Source organism: Dendronephthya gigantea, unplaced genomic scaffold (assembly GCF_004324835.1).
Source record: "Dendronephthya gigantea isolate DGI-Jeju-01 unplaced genomic scaffold, DenGig_1.0 000018F, whole genome shotgun sequence".
Lineage (NCBI taxonomy): Eukaryota > Metazoa > Cnidaria > Anthozoa > Malacalcyonacea > Nephtheidae > Dendronephthya > Dendronephthya gigantea.
Genome location: NW_021163028.1, coordinates 2335716 through 2357713, shown reverse-complemented (window position 1 = coordinate 2357713; position 21998 = coordinate 2335716). Strand labels below are relative to the sequence as shown.

The following is a 21998-nucleotide window of genomic DNA, read 5'->3' as shown; positions in this document are numbered from 1 at the left end:
GTCCTAATCTGTATTCTGTATTTACGTTTGTCTTTATTTCTGTACATAGGAAAATTCTAAATTTTGAAATTTAACAAATATGCCCTTATTGTATGACTCCGAAGGAGAAGTTCCCTTTTTTCAAGAGGGATACAATTTAAAATTGCATATATAGACTGATAGACAGAATTACAATTCTAGCAAACCACTAGAATTATTGGACATTGTAACCAATCACCAATGATTGCATTTATGTTATTTTCTCTAGTTTATAGGAAAGTTTGGGCAATGTAAATCCACCTTCACACAAAACAGAATTATTCATGATATGCTCGTTTTATTCAAAATCCTTTCAACTACATTTAGTATAATCGTTGAGAAGGTCCCATGGAGCTCTTAACATATAGAGCACGAACATTTTGCCAGTTTTTCTTCAGCAGTGACACTAGGAAGTTGATAGCAAGGAGAGTGTTGTTATACAGCTCATCCTCAGTCATGTCAACATGACCTATGGCAACTGCAAGACAAAGAACCTGCAAAACAATGAATGAATGGAGTTATGTATATGTGTTCACTGTATTCTTTAGCTTAATGATTTAAACAATGATGCACATTGCACATTAAAAACATATATTTAGATTAGGTGTAAAAATCAATGAACAGTTACTGCTTAAACGAACTGTTCACTAAACATTTTACCTACTGTACCCAATACAAAAAATGTACCTGTATTGTTCTAAATTTTGCCAAATATATCATTGGCTTCCCATTTATTTTAAGACCCTGGGTAAAGGTCCGACCAGCAATCAACCACACTAATGTATGTTAGAATGGTTGAAACCTCATGGTCTACCAGTTACAAGGGCCTTACCAGCACTCTAAGGATGTGAAGATGTCCAGGACATAATTAAGTGATAGCAAAGCAATAGTTGGCTTGTCAGTTGCATATAATTTAAACTTTTTCTTAGAGTGCTGTGCCCAAGATCCTGGTGGATTGACCCACCTTCTTCATTTGAAATTTGATTGTGGCTTTAACATCCTGTACTTTCTGAACCATATTCTCACTATGGGTGATCATAGTTGGAAATTTGCCAGCTTTGTTCAGGCCTGGTCCCAATAAACGTGGAATCTGCTTGATCAAACTATCCGAGGCCAAGAACGCATCATATTTCTTTGCTGGAATATGAAAGAAAGTAATTTTGGAAATTTATAATTGACGTATTGGTCATAATCTTGAACTAATTTTGCAATAAATACTCCAAAAGTTTAAGTGGTATAACATGAGAAGCAACAAAAGCAACTTCTCCAAAGTAAAATTTTGATTTCAAAGATTATGACTAAGTTGGGAAGAGGAGAAAAATATTTCAATACTAACCAAGCTTTTTCACCAACTTTTTGTTTTTATTGAGCTTCTTTAATTGCTCAGCATCCATGCAAGGCAGATCATTTGCCTTAGCCTCATCACAATGGGATGCATCTCCAAAAATACAGACTTTCATTTTTGGCCTTGGAATATGTTTCAATCTAAATGACAATGAGAAATATGTCATACCTGGTCATTGAACATAAGGGCTATCTGCACTGATTTCATTATGCCAATGTTGGGGGCTCATCTCTGGGGGTGGTGTCAACAGTAGATGTGTACTGATGGGGCCCCAATATTATCTTAGAGCAAACAGCAAAGGCAAGGTGTAAAAAAAGTGTTGCAATTGAATATTTCAAATTTGGAAAAAAATGCCATAATAATCCTGGTATATGGCACAACTCCAACAGATATCAAAGTTCCAAGTCCCTAAATATCAATAAATGAAAAGATCAAAAACATTTACTCACTTCACAGTTCCTGAGAAACGCTTGTCTTTTTGAGGGTCATAATTTTTCAAGCTGATTTGGAGTTCGACTGTTTCAAGAAACTTACGTTTCTTGTCTTTGGAGTGCTGAAGAACAGCACGTATGCACTCGGTCAAACCTTCTCGATTTACTTTACTACGAAAAAAATGCACATTACACTTTCAACCTTGAGCAACAATTTTATTAGGTGAAAATTTTAAAAAGTTAAGAGTTTTCAAAAACATTTTTTAAGGATATAGGAAAAAAACAACATTATTTGTAAGAATATGTGGTTTTAATATTCGGATGGATGAAATTTAGGTTGGATTTTTATCGATAATTTCTCAACCTTACCTCATTTTATCAATTCGAACGAGGGACGAAAGAAGAAAGAACGCGCAAGAGTTGTCAATTTCGGTAGACTGGTGACCACAGAAAGGAAAATCCGTGTTTCCATTTGAGCTCTTCGGATTTTATTATTTAGCTTCCACTTTTAGAGGATTTTCATCTTTTTCATCAGCATATTTTCCCTAACGAAAAGGTGATTCAAGGCCACTCCAACCATGCGATTAGTCGTATAACGTTTATTATCATGGTATATGTAATCTCATAACCATTATAACCATATGGCTATACAAACGTCATATTTATTACAGTTCACTGGAAAAATGTCACACAGACACACTTTCTCAATTGTTAAAATGCCATTATATTAAAAAGGCAGAGAAAGAGCTTAGGTTAAGTGGTATGATAAATTACCCAAAAATACAATATTCCCCTTAAAAAATTCCATAATACCATTTATACTATTAACATACGGAACAACCTAAACTAATGAAGGTAACTCTTGTTGATAATCTTGTTCCTGTTACCATCTTATTCCATGCCATAAACTTTACAAAAACTTAAATCTTAAAGTTCATAAAATATCTTAAATAATTGAGCAAGTGAATTTCTTTTTAAAATCTCGTAACATGCTAACATTTTTTAAACATCTTTTAGAAAATACATACAAAAATCAAATGATGAGAGCATAAAGACTTGAATTAATTCTAAACAGAATTAATTGGTTACCATATCAGATGAAAGCCAAACATGCCATGCCATGCCATGCCTAGCCAAGCAATTTTTTTCTGTGACAGTATAACCAATTCTTAGTTCTGTTTCATTTTAACGCTTATCCAGATTCTTCCTATTAACACCAACATTAATAACGGTCATTCGTTCATCACCAGAACCCCACATATCATCCTCCAAATCCACCTCGATCTCTTGATCTTCAAATTCATGATGCGATGTCTCCAGCCTCTCTTTAACTTCTTTACATCTCTCTGAAGCTAATTTTTGCTGCCCAGCTTTGAATGCCTGCACCATGTACCTATCCACGCTTCGCAAATATCTATATCCGACATACAGATATGTCAAACTGCACACAAACCCGACCAATCCTTTTCCAAGCTCGTCCTTCGGTAGCCCGGCTTGCAAAACCGACCAGGACAAAACAGAGCCAAGATTAAACACTGTACTACCGAACAAACAATACAGGAGTCTTTCTTCGGTTGGGTACAGGCTCAAACTCGGTCGGTGGTATATGTAAACAGCGGTACCGAAATGGGAAAGTGCAAAGCAGCCATTTGTAAACACACGGCTGGAGTCTTTTTCCAGCAACTTTTGTACAACTGGTAAATGCAATGCGTTCGTTGACAGAGTAAAGTAACCAAACACTCCAGAGTATGGCACGTATTTAGGCCATATTTCATTAAAACGTTTCAAAATTGCTTTTAACTTTTCGTCGCTTGCATTCTGTTTGCCTCTCTCATCGGCCATTTTGAATTGTTGGAACTTATCCCCGGCATATAGGGGTGTTATCTCCGGTGTTTAAAGGGAACTATTTACTATTCTCCAACCGGCAACCACTGCCAGTTAACCTTGGTTTTTTATTTAGTTGAATGAAATTACTTTCACTCCTTTTAAATAAATGCGATTTTCGCCTTTATCGTATGCTTTGGGCAGGAAAGTATCCTTCCAGTTCAAAACCATAACCCCGCTAACCTTAATTACCTTCAAAAGTGTTTTGTTTAACCAGTCTTCAAACTCAAACGTACGACTCCCGTCAGTCCCGTGTACTATGAACTTGATATTTGTTGAATAAATATGTAAAAAATATTTCTTTTATTAATAATGACGTAGATATTCTCGCAATTTATATAGGTTTTTAAAATTTATCCGAAGAATTATATATTTTGTACAATAATTAGATGTGTTATGTAATTATAAATTAATCGTGCTTTTCATATAGATTTTCTCGTATTTATATGTCATGTACATAACCTTTTCTACATTTTTTTCTACAAAAATATATATTATATGTCTCATATATCAAATTAAAACCTTTCACATGATCGATTTCATTTCACCTCCTTGACTTTTAATGATTTCAATATTTCTGCACAAGCTTGATAGCAAAACACGTATTGATCCTGGAGAATATCAACAGTTAAAAAATATTTACTACTTCACCTGAATTTTTCACCCCAGTACCTAGTAGAGGTACAAGACTATTTTCTTGTACTTTTGACATAACAAGAAACTTAAATCTAACCAAATAAATTTTATATAACAAATATAATGGTGTTGCGAATGGTACGAAAGACGACGAAAGAATAAAATATAAAATAAAACTCAGTGTCAGTTAGCTCCTCCAGCTGAAATCGAACCGACGCCCGATCATTTCCTTACTCTAGACTATTAATTCCTAGGCACAACAACGTCATTGAAATACTGTAAGAATGTACTCGGGTGTTTGCGGGCATAGGGCAAAGACATGGCCGGGTCAAAGACGATGGCCAAGAGTTTTTCATAAAAACCAGGGGGGTTTCTTAAGTTCAAGAACATCAACTATGATATTCTTATTGTGAATCTTGAAAGTTTCAATATCGTATACGTCTATACGTAAACATACAAATTCATTTCGGATTGTTTACTACACCGTAACAGTGAATAATAAATTGTTATTTGATTAGACAGCTTGATTCATATGGACCATAGGCAAATAAGAATAAAATGTATCAATTACCTTCGTTTGTATCATTCCAGGGCGTTGCTCTCGTAAATTATGAACAATACGGTAGATATCGAACTAAAGAGAACATTATAAATTTCATCACTTAATATATCCTCTATGAGAACTTATCCTTCGAATGATCAAAGCTGTCTGGAGAATACCCAAACAACCTCGAAGATTTCTCCTCAGGTACTTACCTTCAATCCTCTCTCAATATGTTTCATACAAGTATCGATAGTCAGTAACGTTCCAGTTCGACCGATACCAGCACTAAAACAAAAATAGCGCACCTATTCACACCTAAAACTCCGTGTCTTTTCTACAAAAGGTGTTTGGCAATGTAGGCAAGTGCAAGGGACGAACCATTGGTAAACTAATGAGCAACAGCGATGCATAAAGATTTGACTAGTCACTAGTTAACAAGTTTCATCAACCAAAATTGCATATAATAGGAACAACCCCTACCCCCATTTCTTACGGACATTTTATTACCACTCTGGGACCGGTTGTATAAAAGGCAGTTAACTTTTAATTATCGTTAGTGGCAGAATTGGCCAATCAGGATTGTGTATTTTCGAGTTAACTACGATTTAACTACTCAAAAACTAGTTAAAAAATTTATACCGGCCCCTGGTCCTTCCCTCGCAAAAACTATTCTAGGGTTTCTATACATGGGTATTGTGATAAATAACGTACACTCAGCCTGACTCGGGTTAATTACCACATTTTTTGGCAAACCTTGAACTTATTACATAACACTTGGTGTTGTTCGAAAAGTGGGTAACTCGTATTATAATATTAGAGTGCGATTATAACTCACCTGCAATGAACGAGAGAAGGCCCAACGCTCGAATGGGCCCGAAAGTGCTTGATAAATTCCACCAAATCACAGGCAGACTAAAATGCAACAAGTAACAAAAATACAATATTGAATATACTATAAATTATATAAACTGAAAATTTATGCATAATTAATCGTGACCCCTCCCGTGATTTTCTAAGGAAATTTTCTTAGAAATCCGGACCAAGCATACAATACATTCGTTTAAAAAAGCGAACTGACATCTTTTAAAGGACAGGCATAAAACAGAAAGTCATTTTCTTCGCTGTGTTAAAATTTCATGTCATTAGGAGTTTTTCTTGCTATCTTTTTCCAGTCAATCATTCTTAATGCCTGCAATGCATTCTGGTAAAATGTACATGCCGCCATCTTTTTCGTTACGGTCAATAGACCTTTCCTATAATGACGTCAAACGCAGAAAGTCTGATGATACACGGAATTTGATTGGCTCCACAAAACTATCGAGCTAATCAAACTTCGTGTAAGATCAGACTTTCCGCGTTTGACGTCATTATGAAAAAGGTCTATTGAAGTTGGCATAAAACTGAATCGGAACCCGAAGATCCTCAAGAAATATTCACAATAGGGAGTATACAAATACATCGTCACAAGTTGAATATGCAAATCTACATAGAATTGGTATTTGGATTCCGGCCCCGCATAAATACCATGATCATCATAGAATATTTACCTTCGGTACTCCATGATCAGGCCACGCCAGGAAATTTAAATGTACGACGGTTAAAGACTTTTCCTCCTTAAGAAAAGTCGTAATCAAATTATATATAGTAGTGAATATCAATCAACGTCAAATTATTCAAGTGGAGATAAACTTTGTTCGTAATGCAAATGTCTCTTACTTGAAGATTTTCTATTCTGACGATTCTTTGAACGTAGTTGTTATATGTTTCCACGGACTCCAGATGTACTTCAAGACTAGAAGTAAAGGAATCGATCATTAACGGCTGATTTCAAGAATTCACAACAGGAGTGTTTCCAGTGCTTCAAAGACATTAGTTCCGTTAGTTACAGTGAAGTATTCAAACAAAAGAAGCTATAAATGAATTTTTTTTCTCAAATAATTGCACTGATGAAGGCCTGGGTTAACGGACCGAAAGCTTTGCAGTGTTAAATACTTACGTGGTGTACCTACAAGCCTTCCTATCTGATCCGATAAAAAAACATTGAAACGATATACATTTCAGATAAGAATAGGAAACTTAGCCAACTTATAGAATAGTTTATTCAGTGCTTCTTCAGCACTGACTGAAGCTTTATCACTTCTAAGCTGTTATTTAAAGAGAATTACTATGCATTACTCATGCAAAACCTACAGATAATTCTCAATGTCTTGCCACCTACGCGACATTGAAAATTATTCGTAGGTAACGTATTTTTTTGCCGCTAGTTTGTTGTCAATAATGGCGCAGGCTTCCTCTCTAAAAAGGAAATACATAATAAAACAATTATTGAATTCGGTTTTCGCATGATATCGAGAATTATCAAGCCTCAGTTTGCTTCGGCGAATAACGCAAACTTCGGCTTGAAAATTCTCGATATCACACTCAACCTCATCCAATAATTGTTAACTATTTACGGTTAACCTTATTTATCTAGTGTTAAAGCAACCTGTGCTACAGGAGAACTTGTACAATTTTATATTCTACATTTATACTGATTTGTTTATCAGTGGTTGAAAAGTTAACGTCGTACCTCTGGTTAACTTTCACCGGAAGCTCAGACGACTCGGGCCAGTAGCGATGACATTTCACCTTCCCACATTCCATATCTAGTGTTACCATAGCAATCACTTGACATTTCTGTTCCCAGACCATTCGCCAAAAATCGCCGGTTGTTATAGGCACTGGACCCTGCGTTGCAATGTAGTGAAATGTGTCCTCGTCGACGGTGATATTGATGTAGTTGGCGTTGATGTAGTCCGTTTGTTCGTCGCCTGTCAGGATGACTCGCGTTTTTTCATCTGAAAATATTTAAATCACATTAGTGGATTGATAAGAAATAGTGCAGTAGCTATTAAACAGGGTTTGTGTAGGGCGTAAAGCGAAAAATTCAGGAAGAAATAAAGGTCAATAATAGCTCAAACCAGTGGCGGCGCTAAGTTAAAATGAATGGGGTGGCAATTGGGGGGTAAAAGAAATATATTTTGGGGGAGGCAAGATTTTGTTGTAAGTCAAGCCAACATCGCATAAAACAATAAACTACTTCCGTGACATGAAAAAACGGGGGGAACTAGAGAAGACAAAAAAATCGGGGAAGAAAATTGCCCCCCCCCCAGCGCCGCTACTTGCTCGAACACTTTAAAATGTTACAAAAAATGAACTGATTTTCAAAAAAACGTACATGGCAATACATTCCTGTAGCGATTCTTTTCTTTGTTCAAAGCCCTCTTCCCACTTGGGCAATTGTCGATCGGTGTCATCTCACGCAAAGCCTGCAAAACAGCGAGTTTTTCAAAACATTGAAAAGACAATAGGATTACTATAAGAGTCACTGATCTGTAGTGATTGATAAATTATAATTGGATAGCAAAAGGATCGATAGAATTATCAAAATAAAGACAAGAGAGGTTCTTAATCACCGGATTATGACTGAATGCCGGAGGAAAACAGTCGAACATTCGCAAAATGGGAAAAACCGCATGTATCATGCAGTGGCAAATATACAGTGGAAAATATACAAATATCATGCAGTGGCAAAAATTGGTCACCAAAAACAATGTAAAAGCAATGGAGCAACAAACTTGATAATGATTTACCTGAAACTCGCCCGCTGCCTTTCCAGACGAAACAGCTTTCTCGAATTCTTCAATAAGATTCTGTAAACGTTGTCCAGAATACAGAGGACGCGTTCTGAGGATTTCGAGTAACGGCATCGAAGGCTCAACGGATTTTGACCTGATGAATAACAAAAAACAGATTTAGGGGCTGATTACATGAGCCCTCTTACCCGAGATTCAACGAAGCGTGAGATGACTTTGAGGTATTGAAATAAGTCTTTATGATACCAAACAAGCACATGCTATTGTTGTGGTGATTATACGACTGCCAGGATCATGTTATCTGCTCATTTCAATACCTCAAAATCATCTCACGCTTCGTTGAATCTCGGGTAACCGGGCTCATGTAAACAGCCCCTTAAACAAGTCGGCTACTTCAGATAAGAAAATCCAGTATTTCGTTTACCCGCCATTTGCTGTTGAGCTTGCGGCTAGCACATAGTTGCACCGTTTCAAACTATGGAACAACGCGTTTGAAATGCAAGCCGCAAGCTCAACTGCAATAGGTCGTTTCTCGTTTGGTCGTTTCTCGTAAAATCAAGTTTGGCATTGATATGCAAAACAGGGCAAATCTGGCAATTGCCGAATTTGCCAGCAAGGATACTTCACTCAGATATGAGAAAAAATTATTTTGAACTTCAGGGGCCGGTTGTATCAAGCCCGTTTAGCTTAAACGGTGGTTAAGTTCAAAATAGAAAGCAAGTCTATCGAGTATCGTTTTATTCAACAAACAAACTAAATGTTTTCAACCTTAATACAAAAATACTGTTTACAACTACATATTCAGTGCATAATATTCAAGTTGACTCATTCAAAAGAGATGTAAAAGTGTTATTTAATTTTGACTTATCCACCGTTTAAGTTAATAGAGTTTGATACAACCGCCCCCAGTGCACTATTGTCGTCTTACCCTAGCCAAGCTGTGTGCATGCAAATTGGCAACAGTTTTGGCATGCTGCAAATCTAATGCAATCTAAGTTTTCATCCTGTGTGTGTAGTAAGTTTAGTTCACGCTTCCTCTGGTAGGGTAAAATAAGGGACGAAAACTAGCGACATAAACAAGAAACGGTTTACAACTAATAGATCAGCAATCCTGATAAGCAAATTTTGTCTACTTTACAACTCATCCTGAAATAACACGGAACGGATACGGAAATTGCCATTTTCTAAGGAAATTTTCTGGCACAAGCTATTTGTTTACACGAAGCGGTCAATATTTTTGTAACTTTCCTTTTTCAACCTCCATTACCCTTTGGGGACAGTTATATGTAAATATATGGCGGAAATCCTGTTAACAATTATCCCTAGGGAGTACAGTCAAAGCTTACAGAGCTATATCGAACGGGTAATTATTGTGTATGGTTACTTTACTAAGTTCTAATCCTATTTCAATATTACAGATCTAGTTAATTGAACCAATCCATTTTATGCATTCAAACCATGCCAATATAGTCTTCTTACCTTCGACCGATTAAAGGTGACTTGGGTCTCAGTGGATGGTCAAATCTTCCCTTGTTCTCTTGCTTCACAACTTTTGCAAACCGTTCTCTCATTGTCATTGCTTGTACCTCTGAATCCCTAGGGGACGCTTTGTGGCCTACATTACTCGTGAGGTTATCGTCTGGAGGTATCGGGGTGGTGGGCACTGGAGGGGGAGTCTCAGGAGTCGTTGCTTGTGATGATGACATCGCTAGGGATGCATTGAGGAATGACTCAGGGATAAGAGGGGATACAGGTTTTCCGGGAAGACTCATACTTGTCTCGACCATGTTACCACCCATTGATACTCCTAAATGTCCTAGACTACCATCATTCGAAATGTTTATTGTATTATCCGTAGCAATTTCCGAATGTTTCGAACTTTTGTTCGCTCCCAAAGAGGACATCTCGATATTTTCTTGCTTAGATGAAGGTTTGGTCTTTGCGTAGTTTGTTTTATCTGAAAATCGCGGAGAGGTGCTGTCTGATAGGGTGCTACCAGGTTTTACCGGAATCAGTGATCTGTCGGAAAGGTTACCCACGGCTACAAAAAATGAGTAATACGATTATAAAATTAAACAACGTATGATATAAGAGCATGCAGAATTTTTGGTGGGAGCTATTTAAGGCCCGTTCACACGATCCAACATTGTCGGAATGTAGTTTCTGACGTATGGAATGTAGTTTGCTATTAATAAAGCAGTACTGTATTGGTTTGAGTCGATTTGCTGCCCATATACGTTGCAAGTCAACAGACTATAAAACATCCATCAGAAGTGAATTGGATCCGACAAAATTGGATCGCGTAAACAGGCCTTAAGAGAGGATATATATCAAAAGAGAGAGGATATGGGCTAATAGATTTCTCAGATCATACCTGGTCATTCTATTCTAAGAAACTCTCCTAGGAAGCTTTCCTTAGCACAGCATGACCCCCTAGGGCTTTGAGAAATCTATTTGTTGCAGATTTTTCGAAATCTTCATGTCCTTGCTTTTCAAAGGTGACATTAGTAAAATGCATGAATACTAAATTTTGAGAGCGCTGGCCAATCGTGCCGTTGTGTTCTGTTATATATATTGGGTAAAACCATTGGAAAAGCATTGTAAATCTATAAAGAGGCCAGACATTTTTAAAATAAGTTTCAGTTTTCGCTTACAATCCCTCTAAAAATTATTGTAAATATGCTACTAAATTTTCAAATTGCCTCTTCAATTCATTTTTCAACTTTCATCCGTGTATCAATAGCCTTTTCTCTTGAAGCAGCTAGTATGGTGTTTTACAAAATAGAAATCACACATTCTAGTCCGAATCACGGGGGTGCCTAGGCTAGCCAATTCAAACAATCTTCACACTTCATAACCGTTTTAACTCCCGTAACTAACTCTCATCGACCTCTCATCTACATTATGTTCAGGCACTATACGATTAAGTATCATAAATACGCCATACTAACCTGTCCTTACGCGGTCCGAATCAGGACTTGGTGTATATTGCAAGTCTTCTAATTCCTCCAGGAATCCATCCTCACTGAACGTGATAGAGGTCGTGTCGTCTTCGCTGGTAGCCACTGGATTATCGCTGTACTCCACGGGGTTCAGGTTATCGGTATCACTGGGGGAAATTGAGAAGGAAATAAATGGTAAGGAAATACAAATCTTTATATCCTATGCGATATCTCCCTTATGCAACCTGTATGCATCTACAGTAGTTATGCTTTGTGGCAAAAATAATACATAATGCAATATACGTGGGGGCACAAACGTAAAACGTCCCAACTTGACTCGGTTTACTATGTCTTCCTTAACCTGAGTAACACCATTCACTACCCGAAGGTTTTTTTACATTTCTTTTGATGACCATTTTCACAACCATCTGCCGCCTTTAGTAAAGTGGTACCTTTTGCTTGAATTTTTCGACGAGACATTTGCCTGCAGCTCAAACGTGTTCGGTGGTTGAGGCCAAGATTCGAATCTTTCCTCTTCACTATTGTCGTTCATTGCCGGATCCATCGCTGTTTCCTCGACGACGTCCCGTGCTCTCTCCTCGGCAGGCCTTGGTAACGAGTCTTGACTGTCCGAAAGGGGTTCTTGTTTTGTGTGCAAAGCATCTAGAACTATACCAACGTCCTCTGTGAAATCTGGTGTCTGCAATTTAAATAAAGCCGTTCCAAAATTAAACTCATAATTTATCATTTAACATGGAATGCAGGTAAGAAAGCTAGTCAAGGTTTTCAACGCAGAGGTATTTCAAAGGGGGACATGTTGCTTGTGTTGTTGCAGTTGAAGAACAATTGTGATGTATAGGCTATTTACGGGCAATAAATATTGTTGTACGTGCTGAGAGGATCAAATGCGTTTTGCAGCGGGGCGTATGCAGACCAGCCGTAACTCGTGAGGTGGAATACAATACAAGTAACCATTGTAAGGGATATTACGAAAATGAGGCAATGTTTTGCTTGCATTTCTAGAGCTTCAGACATATAAATTACGATTGGATAGTACTATTAAGGCCTAGGTTTAAACGTCGCATTTTGGTCGCGTCGAATCCAATTCAAACAATAGATAATGAGATGATAATGAAGCTAGAATTGCATTCGACGCGACCAAAATGCGACGTTTAACCTAGGCCTAACTTCATCACTACCTTCCTTTTTCACAATTTAAAGCGTTACCCATCTTTGCCCCTCATTCTGCACCCACTCTGGCCTGGCCAAGGGGGGTGCACATTCTCTCTTCTTATCCCTCCCCTGGAGATGCACCCTTCCCTGATACTTCCACAATACAACCTACCGTAACCGGCGATGCGGAAGTATCAAGAACTTCTCGTCCATTTTCGCCACGCGCCATGTTGTCGAGTTCCAGTTGCCTTGGCAATGACGTGGAAGGCTCTTCGTCATCTTCTACATCTTGAATTCTGAAAAACGAAAAATGTTACCTTTGAATTCTTTACTTTGCTCACTCCCAAGCAGCAGCATTACTGCGACGGAAAATTAAGAAAATACCTTAGTAATTCCAGGTCTATGACGCCAGACAGACTTCTCAGCAACGTAATCACTTCACTGTGATCCAATCTTTCTACATCTCTGCTGTTCACCTATGAAACATTAAAAAGAACAGTCATAAGGTAATTGAACGAAGGACTTGTACGAAAACTATTTATGGAACTATCTAGAATAAATTTGTGTCTTTTTGAAGGTGGAAACAAGACAGCCAACTCTTTAGATAGGACTAATCAATACTTCTAGCGTGTTTGGATCGACCAATAGCATTTTGTTTTAGTAACTGGTTGCCAACGTTGAGCATTTTATATGCAGCTTAAGCTCAGCTTTAGGTAATAAGTTTTATCAACATTGCTATTCAAAGGTTTCATCTTTGTCAACTTCTTTGAAGTTAGTTTTGTAGAAATTGTACCTTCGTTAATTGGTCACCAACTTTGATTTTATCATCTTCTTCAACCACGCTGTTTGGTTGAATACTACGAATAAATAATCCAGGAGTCTATAAAAATCAACAAAATATTAAATTCGATTAGAAATTCTTGAATTTTGATCCCTCGCGAATCTTCGGATCGTGCGGATCAAGCCCATAGGCGCCGAATAATCCTGATATTTTGTAAACAACGTATGCTCTAGACATTTTCCTTGTACTTACATTATGGACAGTTTGACCAGAAAATAAACTAAAGCCCAATCCTCGAGGTCCTTTTTCAAGAGATGTGATAATAACTTCCTCCTGAAATAGGAAAGAATAATTAATTATTTTCTTAGACCAATCAGACGGCCATTTCATTAGTTTCAATAAACAACCAACCTTTAAAAGCAAATCCTCGTCATCTGATGGGTATTCCTCATTCTCTGGTCCCTGCATTGCATCTCCGAGGTCTTCTTGCCTTGGAAATGATGACGAAATCCTCTCCTCGCTATAGCTTTCATCCGCTGACAGCTTTCTTAGTAATTCTTGTTGTGGGGGCTCGTGTGCTTCATCCAAGGATAAAAATGTAGACGGTGCTTCCTCCGAGTGTACATTCCCAGAAGGCAAAAAGCTGGGAGGTAATTGCTCCGGGGTTGACTCAATTTCGGGGGGTATATTCTCCGGCGATGTTTCATCGGAAGATAAAAAGTCCGGGTTATACGAATTCGCGTCCTGGGGAAGATTTCCCTGAGATTGGACTAAAGTCAGATTAGAGTAACGAGCCTGCCTTGTGTCCGAGGGTACTTCATGATCGGATTCCGTAGGGGAACAAAGGACATATTTCGATTCAGTTTCGTTGCGAAATTGTTTAATGACTAACGTCACCACTGGTCGAGCGCGTTCCAGACATGCCTCAGCGAATTTGAGATCAGTATCATCCACCCTTTCCCCGTTAATCTAGAGAGAGATAAAACGATAGCAATAAGACAGAGATCAAATCTAGTATTGAGATCAGTGTACATACCTCCAAGATAACATCTCCTCGTTTCAGTCCCCCATCTTTGGCCGCAGGTTCTTCGGGTATCACCTCAGCTGCGAATATCTCACCCTGCTTCCCTTGGGCCAATGTCAAACCAATAATACCACGTGTTGTTCTGATCACCGAGATTGTCTTAATATTAAGACCGTCTTTTGTTTTACTCTTTACCTAAACATGGAGAAGGTGTAAAACATTTCCTAAGAACTAAAATAACTTATACTACCAGGTGTCCCAGAAAAAAACGACTCCGGTTTGATTCATAATAGCTTCTAAACTAGCTAAAATATTGAACTGAAATAACTTTCACTAGATAGAGGGAAGACTAACTTAGATTTTGATATATTACAGTTGTATTTTACTTAAAAATTTACGAGATATCAATGTTCAAAATTGGTAGCACGATTCTGGATGTGTCTAAATTATGTAAAAAACGCCGTATCAAATGAATCAAACCGGAGTACTTTTTTCTGGGACACCCGGTAGATAATAATATATGCTAAACAGCTCCTAATACCGTTTTCGAATGATCAGGAATTAAATAGAATAATTTTAATAATAATTTCTTTTCAGCTCACTTGATTCTGGTGATGTAGTTTTGCTTAACCTCTCGTAGAAGTAATAACGTAATTTATTGGCCGTTAATGAGAGTTGTTTAGCTTTGGTAGCATATTAGATCGTGTGGTGTTCATCCCGTGTTCACATGCATAAGACAAACGTGGTCGTTGGTGAATAGAATGTCTAAAATAAAGTCTTATAAAGAGCTCGAAGTATTAAGTAGTCTTTGAAAGGCGGTCAATGGTCAGAATCATGGTCAGGTGAAGTAGACTGGCAGAACCAAAAGTACTCAATCTCCTTCTAAGGTTTGCAACGACCACCGTAGGGTTAACAGGACTTCTCAGTTGCCGAGGTCCATGCAACCAGTTCTAGTACTATATAATGTTGCAACCTCACGCTGTATATGTATTTTCACATTCTGGTAGCCTGGTACTACAACAATTCTCAGAAAGTATCGAATCAATACTAACTTTATCAGGTCTTCGACGAATAACGAGATGAACTTCGTTCCTGGTCGCCCTCAGGATATTAACTGCCTCCATGTGTTTCTTGTTCGTCGTATCTTGACCATTTACCTTGAAATATATCGAGATATTACTTTGCTGGGAATTTACACACATACATCACAGAAAACATGCCAGGTATGGCAAAAAGAAAATCTCTTCTCCAAGGACATAAAAAATACAACACAAAATATAGATACTAGTCTTCTGTTTGCCGACAGAATCGACTCGCTGTCTTGAGAACGTTTACTGATTCACGCAAGATCCTATATACACTCACCATGACAATCTGATCTTTAGGTTTTAGCCTTCCGTCGGATCTTGCCGGATCTCCGATAATCTCCCGAACGAAACACCCCCCGACAGTATCTGCTCCACCAGCCAGGGAGAAGCCAAGACCACTTGAACCTTTATGAAGGACAACATCTAAAACCTGTAAAATAAATTTCAAATCAGCCACACAGCGATTCATCGCAGGTTATTGTTCTGGCTGAGGGAATAAGGATCAAAGTCTATACGTGGTGTCCCAAAAAAGTACTCGGTGTGACTGAAAATAGCTTCTGAATGATTTATCTAAGTAAACATCGAAAGTCCTTGGATAGCACTATCCACCAGATGCCAATAATTTCTTTCAACGGTTGAAAAAAAATACTTAAAAGACGATACAATAACAGAAATCAGAAGAACAATGAATAAAAATAAGTTTAAATTTGAGAATCGGTGGTTCCATTTCAGTTAAACTGAACTACGTGTAATAAAGGCAAGAACATAAAGTTAACGAACCTCTTCGTCTGGTGCTAGTCTTTCTTTTTTCTCTTTCCGAAATGGACGACCAGAACTATTTCGCCTTTCTTTCTGGTTATCTTCATCATCAACGAAGTTTTGGGTGGTCATCGCTTCATCATCCTTGTGACCCGAAACGTTTTTATCCATCTGACTGTTAGACATGTACTTGTTGGATTCCACACGTTCAAATGCTTTACCGTCGACGATTTGATCATCGGACATGCTATCGGAAGAAATGCCCTCCTGGAACTTAATTCCCGATAGAACATTCTGATCAGAAGCAACGAATGAAATGCTTTCCGACATCTCAATGGTTTCTGTCCGTGGTTCAAAAACCCGGGGATGATTTCGTTCCGAAGTCGTGTTTCCATCCTGATTTGATAACCTTCTGAGAGGACTGTCTTCTACCATATCACTACTCTCTCTTTCTGTCCAGTTTCTATCCAGCGACGTACCTTCATGACCATACCTATCCACATTTGTCCTATATTTATCTTGTGATATTGCTTCTTGATCAACATGACCCCAATTTATCCTATCACTGTCCTCGTGTAACTCGTTTTTTTCCCGCAAAACCACCTCACCCTCCTGTTTTGGGTAGGAACTACTTTGAGAAGAACTTTCAAGGGGTTCGTGATGTTCATGGGGATTGTTATGCGCGCGAGAAGATAATGAGTCGTTTCCAGATGCATCTTGGTCAAATTTTGAGTGAATAGCTGATAGGACCTCATTCGGGTCCAGATTCTTGCTAAAACTACCACGCCTCAGCAATGCAGGTGGAATGGACGATGGATCCCGTTTGACTGTTAAAACAACACGCGTGGGCTGGTCCCGCAACACATTGATTGCGTCACGACTTGTTTTTCCCGCCAAAGAGACGCCATTAGCAGCCATAATAATATCGCCTACACGAAGTTTCTCACTGTTTTCCGCTGGTTGACCAGGAAACATCGCCTTTATTCGCAATTTATCTAAAGCAAGGAACGGCGATTACGTTAGTCAGTTCAATCACTTACTTTTACTATTCACTGAACGGCTAGTATTCAAACGCGGTCCGTCTGAGATCAAAAAAAGATTCAATCCAGTTTAACATTATAGATCACAAGCCTACCTCCATATTCTTCTCCGCAGTCAGTTCCTCCAACAAGACTCATTCCCAGCCCACCGATTCCTTTGATCAACACAACTTCGAACACAGTTCCTTGAACGTCGTTTCTAAGTGGCCCTTTGTCTGTATGGTCAGCAGTATCTCCAGGAGAGCCTTCGATCACTAGGACAGCGTGAACAGGCGCACGTTTGATTGTTTCAACAGCCTAGAAAAGTAATTAAGTGTTTTGCTTTATATTGGCTGGTATATTTACAAAAGTTTCTACATTTCCTTTAAAAAGATCAAATCTATCACAAAAGATGTATTCCCCTTTCAATCCCTTCCCATCGAAACTGATGTAACTTAAAATATACGATTTGGTGCAGAAATTTCAAGAAAAGGGGCTAAAAAGAAGATGGGGCTCAAAACCAAAAAAACAATTTGGCCTTTTTTGACCAAAAGGTTATGCCTTTTTTGACCAAAAGGTTGTATCATTTGAAAAAAATTAATCTGAAATTAAGTCTGTTAATCTGAAGTCCTGAATACCCAAAATGCATAGTAATTCACAATGTAATTTCAGTTTGATGTATAGCTGAAGTATTTTATCTCAGAACCCAGGCCCTGTTCGACAATTTGGACTCAAAATGCTGGAGAAATTATTTTTAATAACAGATCACTAAGAGACGCTTTCATTGGAGAAACATTTCCCACTGATAAAGCCAAACAGTTTTGAATAGTGTTCGTACGTTGCAACATAACTAGGGAGCAGCGTGGCAGCGTCTTCAAACAACTTCGCATCAAATGTGGTAAAACGGTAGACAAAAAATCCTCGACGTTTCGACCAAGGGCTTTGTCAGATGAGGTAGTATCATACCAACCTCTTCGACGATGGCTCTTAGGTCGAAACATCGAGGGTTTATTGTTTATTTTAGGCATTTGTTAAAGCACGTTTATTGTACAGTGTGCTCAGTTTGGGTTCTATAGTTTAGTGTAGCCTTGAGAAACGGTGTTGATGGTGGTGATTGAGGTTTCGCCCCCAAGTCAAAGGATCGAAACGTCCGGCAACTTACCAACAGTTCTTCTCAGGATTACACTAACTTAGACCATAAACATCTAATAGACGTAATGAACGATGCCATGGGTTCAAACGATATACTCTAAAGGATTTCACTTGCAGATTTTCAGGATATTTCGGAAAAACATTATTAAAACTAATAGATATCCATATGGCAAAGACTGGTTAGATCCAAGCGTTATTACAACAAAGCCAAACTTAGTGGAAAACACCGCGTCATTTAGTTGAAAAGACCACCGTACGTCCTACAACACGGGAGATGAGTCAGACCACACCCTACCTGTTTGTGTGTGACCCCTTGCAAACTGATGCCATTGACACTGAGAATTTTGTGCCCAACTTGTATGCGCCCGTCCAAGTCTGCCGGGCCATTAGGATAGAGCGATTTGACAAATATGCTCCCGTCTGTGGTGCTGGTGTTAATTCCACCCTAAAAAAATCACAACGTTTTCTGTTTACAACGCGTCTAATGAAGAACGCTCGTATTTAAGGTTCAGTACCACACTCTAAGCACGGTTTACATAAGAGCCTGGCACCAGTTGTACGAAAGTCTACATATGTCAACACAAAATCTACAAAACTACATTTTGCGTAGTAGGAACAAACCACAAACCACAAACCGCTGCCTTCAGCGACTTCACGTTTTAAAATTTGCACCATACAAACAGAACTATATCATACATGAAATGTTTTGGTTTTCGTACGCAGGGTCTTACTTTTCGACTTGAGCCCATGGCATGCATTAATCGAAACTATAATCAGTCCATTTGGTCCATTTATCGCAATTATCAGTACACGTATATACTGACCTCTTGACCTCGAGTACTATATTACATAACCTAGTAAAAATCATGTGACAAGCCGCCATTGATGCGGGAAACCCAGCAATTCTCTGATATATCACCTCACCTAATAATGCACATTTGCCTGTACTTGTCTGGGTGCTGCCTGTACTTGTCTACACCCAGTGCTAAAGCCTCCGCAAGCACTATATATATACGAATGTAGTTAGTTGGTACCCTTATTTAACCATGTTCTTTTTAATCTCAAACATAATATGCTCGACGTTAGGAATATTGGTGAATAGAGCTCGCAATACCGCGGCAGACAAACTCGAAGATGGTGATACCGCGAAGGAAAAAATACGAGACGTTATCATCGAAGACTTGAACAACATCCAGGCGAAAATCGACGGTCTCTCGAGGAAAGATCTTCTCGCAAGTTATTGTTTCTTAAAAGAAGGTGTAGTTACACTCAACCTGGCGCTTGACGAACCCGAAGGTGACCAGTCAAATAAAGACAACGTTCAAAATGGCCGAAGTAAAACAACTGAAGCAATATCAACGAGGAACAGAAGCAACCCTGGAGTTCTCAACGAAGCCATTGCACTATCGAGCACTATTCAAAAGCTGAACGACACATCAAACGGTCGAACTGTGTCTGCAAAAGAATGCTTTAAAGCCGCACGCGAGGAAGCTACTCGGGCGTTCTGTAACGAAGCGTTGAGCGTGCCAGATAGAGTCATGGCTGCAAAACTTCGCGTTGCGTCGAAGATTTTAGAATGTCTTCAAGACACAAAGGCTGCAAGGGTTGGTTGCATGTTGTTCTTGGAAAATCTTAACAGTCTTCCTACAATCGGCGAGACAATTTCAACATATTTTAAAGGTGGGATCAAATCCTGGGTGTACAAAGATTCGCGATTGGAGATCGTAAGGTCTGTAATCTCGTTGAATTTTTCTGTATCAGATTTCATTGCCAGGTACTCTGGCGAGTCACCCGACCTCAAAAACTGGCCCAGGTTTTGTTTGACTGAAACAGAAACGATCCATCCGCTTCTTCTTGGTCCAGATGTCATCAGGGAAATCTTCCAGCCGGAGCAAATGCAACAACCGGAGAATCAACACATTTCCGGGATAATAAGTCGTGGTTGCATGAATAGCAAAGGTCAGCTTCTATTTGTCTTGAAAAAAGTATAAAAATTTTAAACAGATCGGGGGACATACAGTCGTTCTGTGAACTCAAACGAGCTACAGCAAATCTCAAAGGCAATGACCAGCTCGTAAAGGCATTGACCGTCGATCGTCACGACAATGTTTTTGTTGTAACATGTTTTAAGGATTCTACTGACACCAGATGTGCATGTGTTTTGCTAGCCTTCGATTGCAGAGGCAATGAGTTATATGAACGTCTCTTAGACTTCATTGACATCGTTGTGCCCGAAAACAACAATGTGCGATGGCAGCGATGTCTTTATGGACTGAACTGTGTGGCAAACAACGATGGCCATATTCTATTTCACGTCCCCCAAAAAGATTATCTCTGTGTCTGCAATAGCAACGGTAACATAAAAACTCGCGTACCACTTCGACGTCAAGGTGATGTAGGGGCGTCGTACTCGGACATTTATAGTTTGCAATGTGTCACTGATCAGAACGATATAGTGATGTGTTCAGGGACACGCGTAGTCATTATCACGAAAGAGGGGCACGTAAAACGATCGATAACGGTCGTACACGAAGTACCGAGACGTGATGGTCTTCCAAAGCGGACACGCGATGTGCGGCAGGCTCTTTACAACCATACTACATCAGAAATAGAAGTTTTAGTGTACAATCATGATATCAGTTCTGAAAAACATCCACCGTGGCAAATTCTTAGCTACTCAAAGAACAGCGAAGTTAAATGTTTGCTTCTGCCAGCAAAGAGATCAGAATCCATTCGAATGTTCTTATCCCGACATTTTGCAGGCGCGGCCGTGTTGCTTCATGGGCTTTTAGATGGCAAAAAAGCGGCAGTGTTCATGGAATAGACCTGCATTATAATTTAAGCTGCAATTCAAAAGATAAACCGCAGATTGAATGATCAACTAATTACTGCGGAAGAATGCTTTAAAGCCGCCCACGAAAAGTAACCTTGAATTTGAAAAGGTCGGTGAAGGTACCTTCAATTTGCAAATGAGGATTATGGAAGCTACGCGTCGCGTCAAATATTTTTGGAACGTCATCTAGACCCAATGATTGTTGCCACCAGTTGCATGTTGTTCTTGGTAGAGCCTCACAGCCTGCCGGAGATCCGAGAGATGTTTCCAACACATTTTAAAGGACACAAAAGATACGCGGTTGCGAAATTTGAAATCCGTACTCTGTTTCGTAATTTATCGCGAGGTTTTCTGGTAAATCAGGTACGGGATACACCTGAACGGTTAGGCTGAATCTATCAACCCCCTTTATCTGAATATACTTTTCGATAAGGAAGAATTTTAACCGCCATAAAAACCAAGTCGTGTAGGCCGATGTTCGTCTGGTGTTACACCCATTAAAACGAACGATAAGGGTCAAAGGTGACCTCAACGTGCAAGGAATTGTTTGTTTGTGCAAGGAACTATAGAATGTCGATATTCATGAACAGCGTTCGAATTTAATGAACAAGAAACCCTACCGTGACGTTTAATCCAAGACTACCAGATACTTTATCCAATTCAACTGTAAATTGATTCTAAAGAAAAAAAAGACAATCAAATGAGAATGTCATCCATGCATGCAATGCTTTACC

At 38.8% G+C, this 21998-nt stretch overlaps 3 protein-coding genes across 3 annotated transcripts in view; all 3 read right to left on the bottom strand.

Annotated features, from left to right (window-relative positions):
* Window positions 1–299: 299 nt before the first annotated feature.
* Window positions 300–2269, bottom strand: LOC114520929 (60S ribosomal protein L10a-like). Its single transcript, XM_028541277.1, has 5 exons — window positions 2164–2269; window positions 1813–1965; window positions 1355–1503; window positions 983–1155; window positions 300–512 (listed from the first exon to the last, which is right to left on the bottom strand). Exons 1-5 carry the CDS (start codon window positions 2166–2168, stop codon window positions 342–344), a joined length of 651 nt encoding a protein of 216 aa, XP_028397078.1. The 5' UTR covers window positions 2169–2269; the 3' UTR covers window positions 300–341.
* Window positions 2270–2346: 77 nt separating this feature from the next.
* On the bottom strand, window positions 2347–3657 carry LOC114520927. The gene has a single exon (XM_028541276.1). It carries the CDS (start codon window positions 3634–3636, stop codon window positions 2980–2982), a length of 657 nt encoding a protein of 218 aa, XP_028397077.1. The 5' UTR covers window positions 3637–3657; the 3' UTR covers window positions 2347–2979.
* Window positions 3658–4205: 548 nt separating this feature from the next.
* Window positions 4206–21998, bottom strand: part of LOC114520772 (tyrosine-protein phosphatase non-receptor type 13-like) — a 42206-nt gene continuing 24413 nt past the window's right edge. Inside the window, exons 31-54 of the mRNA XM_028541107.1 lie at window positions 21885–21941; window positions 18727–18876; window positions 17396–17597; window positions 16282–17255; window positions 15779–15931; window positions 15466–15570; window positions 14426–14608; window positions 13801–14358; window positions 13642–13722; window positions 13402–13488; window positions 12993–13084; window positions 12781–12904; window positions 11888–12135; window positions 11445–11602; window positions 9973–10534; window positions 8491–8629; window positions 8076–8166; window positions 7428–7695; window positions 6575–6650; window positions 6406–6471; window positions 5694–5770; window positions 5071–5143; window positions 4886–4948; window positions 4206–4289 (exon numbers count right to left, since the gene is read on the bottom strand). Coding sequence (XP_028396908.1) covers window positions 4218–4289; window positions 4886–4948; window positions 5071–5143; window positions 5694–5770; window positions 6406–6471; window positions 6575–6650; window positions 7428–7695; window positions 8076–8166; window positions 8491–8629; window positions 9973–10534; window positions 11445–11602; window positions 11888–12135; window positions 12781–12904; window positions 12993–13084; window positions 13402–13488; window positions 13642–13722; window positions 13801–14358; window positions 14426–14608; window positions 15466–15570; window positions 15779–15931; window positions 16282–17255; window positions 17396–17597; window positions 18727–18876; window positions 21885–21941 — 4659 coding nt within the window. The 3' untranslated portion in view covers window positions 4206–4217. The remainder of the gene's footprint in view (window positions 4290–4885; window positions 4949–5070; window positions 5144–5693; window positions 5771–6405; window positions 6472–6574; window positions 6651–7427; window positions 7696–8075; window positions 8167–8490; window positions 8630–9972; window positions 10535–11444; window positions 11603–11887; window positions 12136–12780; window positions 12905–12992; window positions 13085–13401; window positions 13489–13641; window positions 13723–13800; window positions 14359–14425; window positions 14609–15465; window positions 15571–15778; window positions 15932–16281; window positions 17256–17395; window positions 17598–18726; window positions 18877–21884; window positions 21942–21998) is intronic.

Excerpts from the sequence above, each read along its gene's own strand:
- LOC114520929 (XM_028541277.1), bottom strand. Across the intron at positions 1,504-1,812 it reads CGTTTCTCAGGAACTGTGAA|ATTGAAACATATTCCAAGGC; the intron begins GTGAGTAAATGT and ends ATTGTCATTTAG. Across the intron at positions 1,156-1,354 it reads AAAGTTGGTGAAAAAGCTTG|CAAAGAAATATGATGCGTTC; the intron begins GTTAGTATTGAA and ends TTCATATTCCAG.
- LOC114520927 (XM_028541276.1), bottom strand. The coding sequence starts at position 3,636 with ATGGCCGATGAGAGAGGCAAACAGAATGCAAGCGACGAAAAGTTAAAA.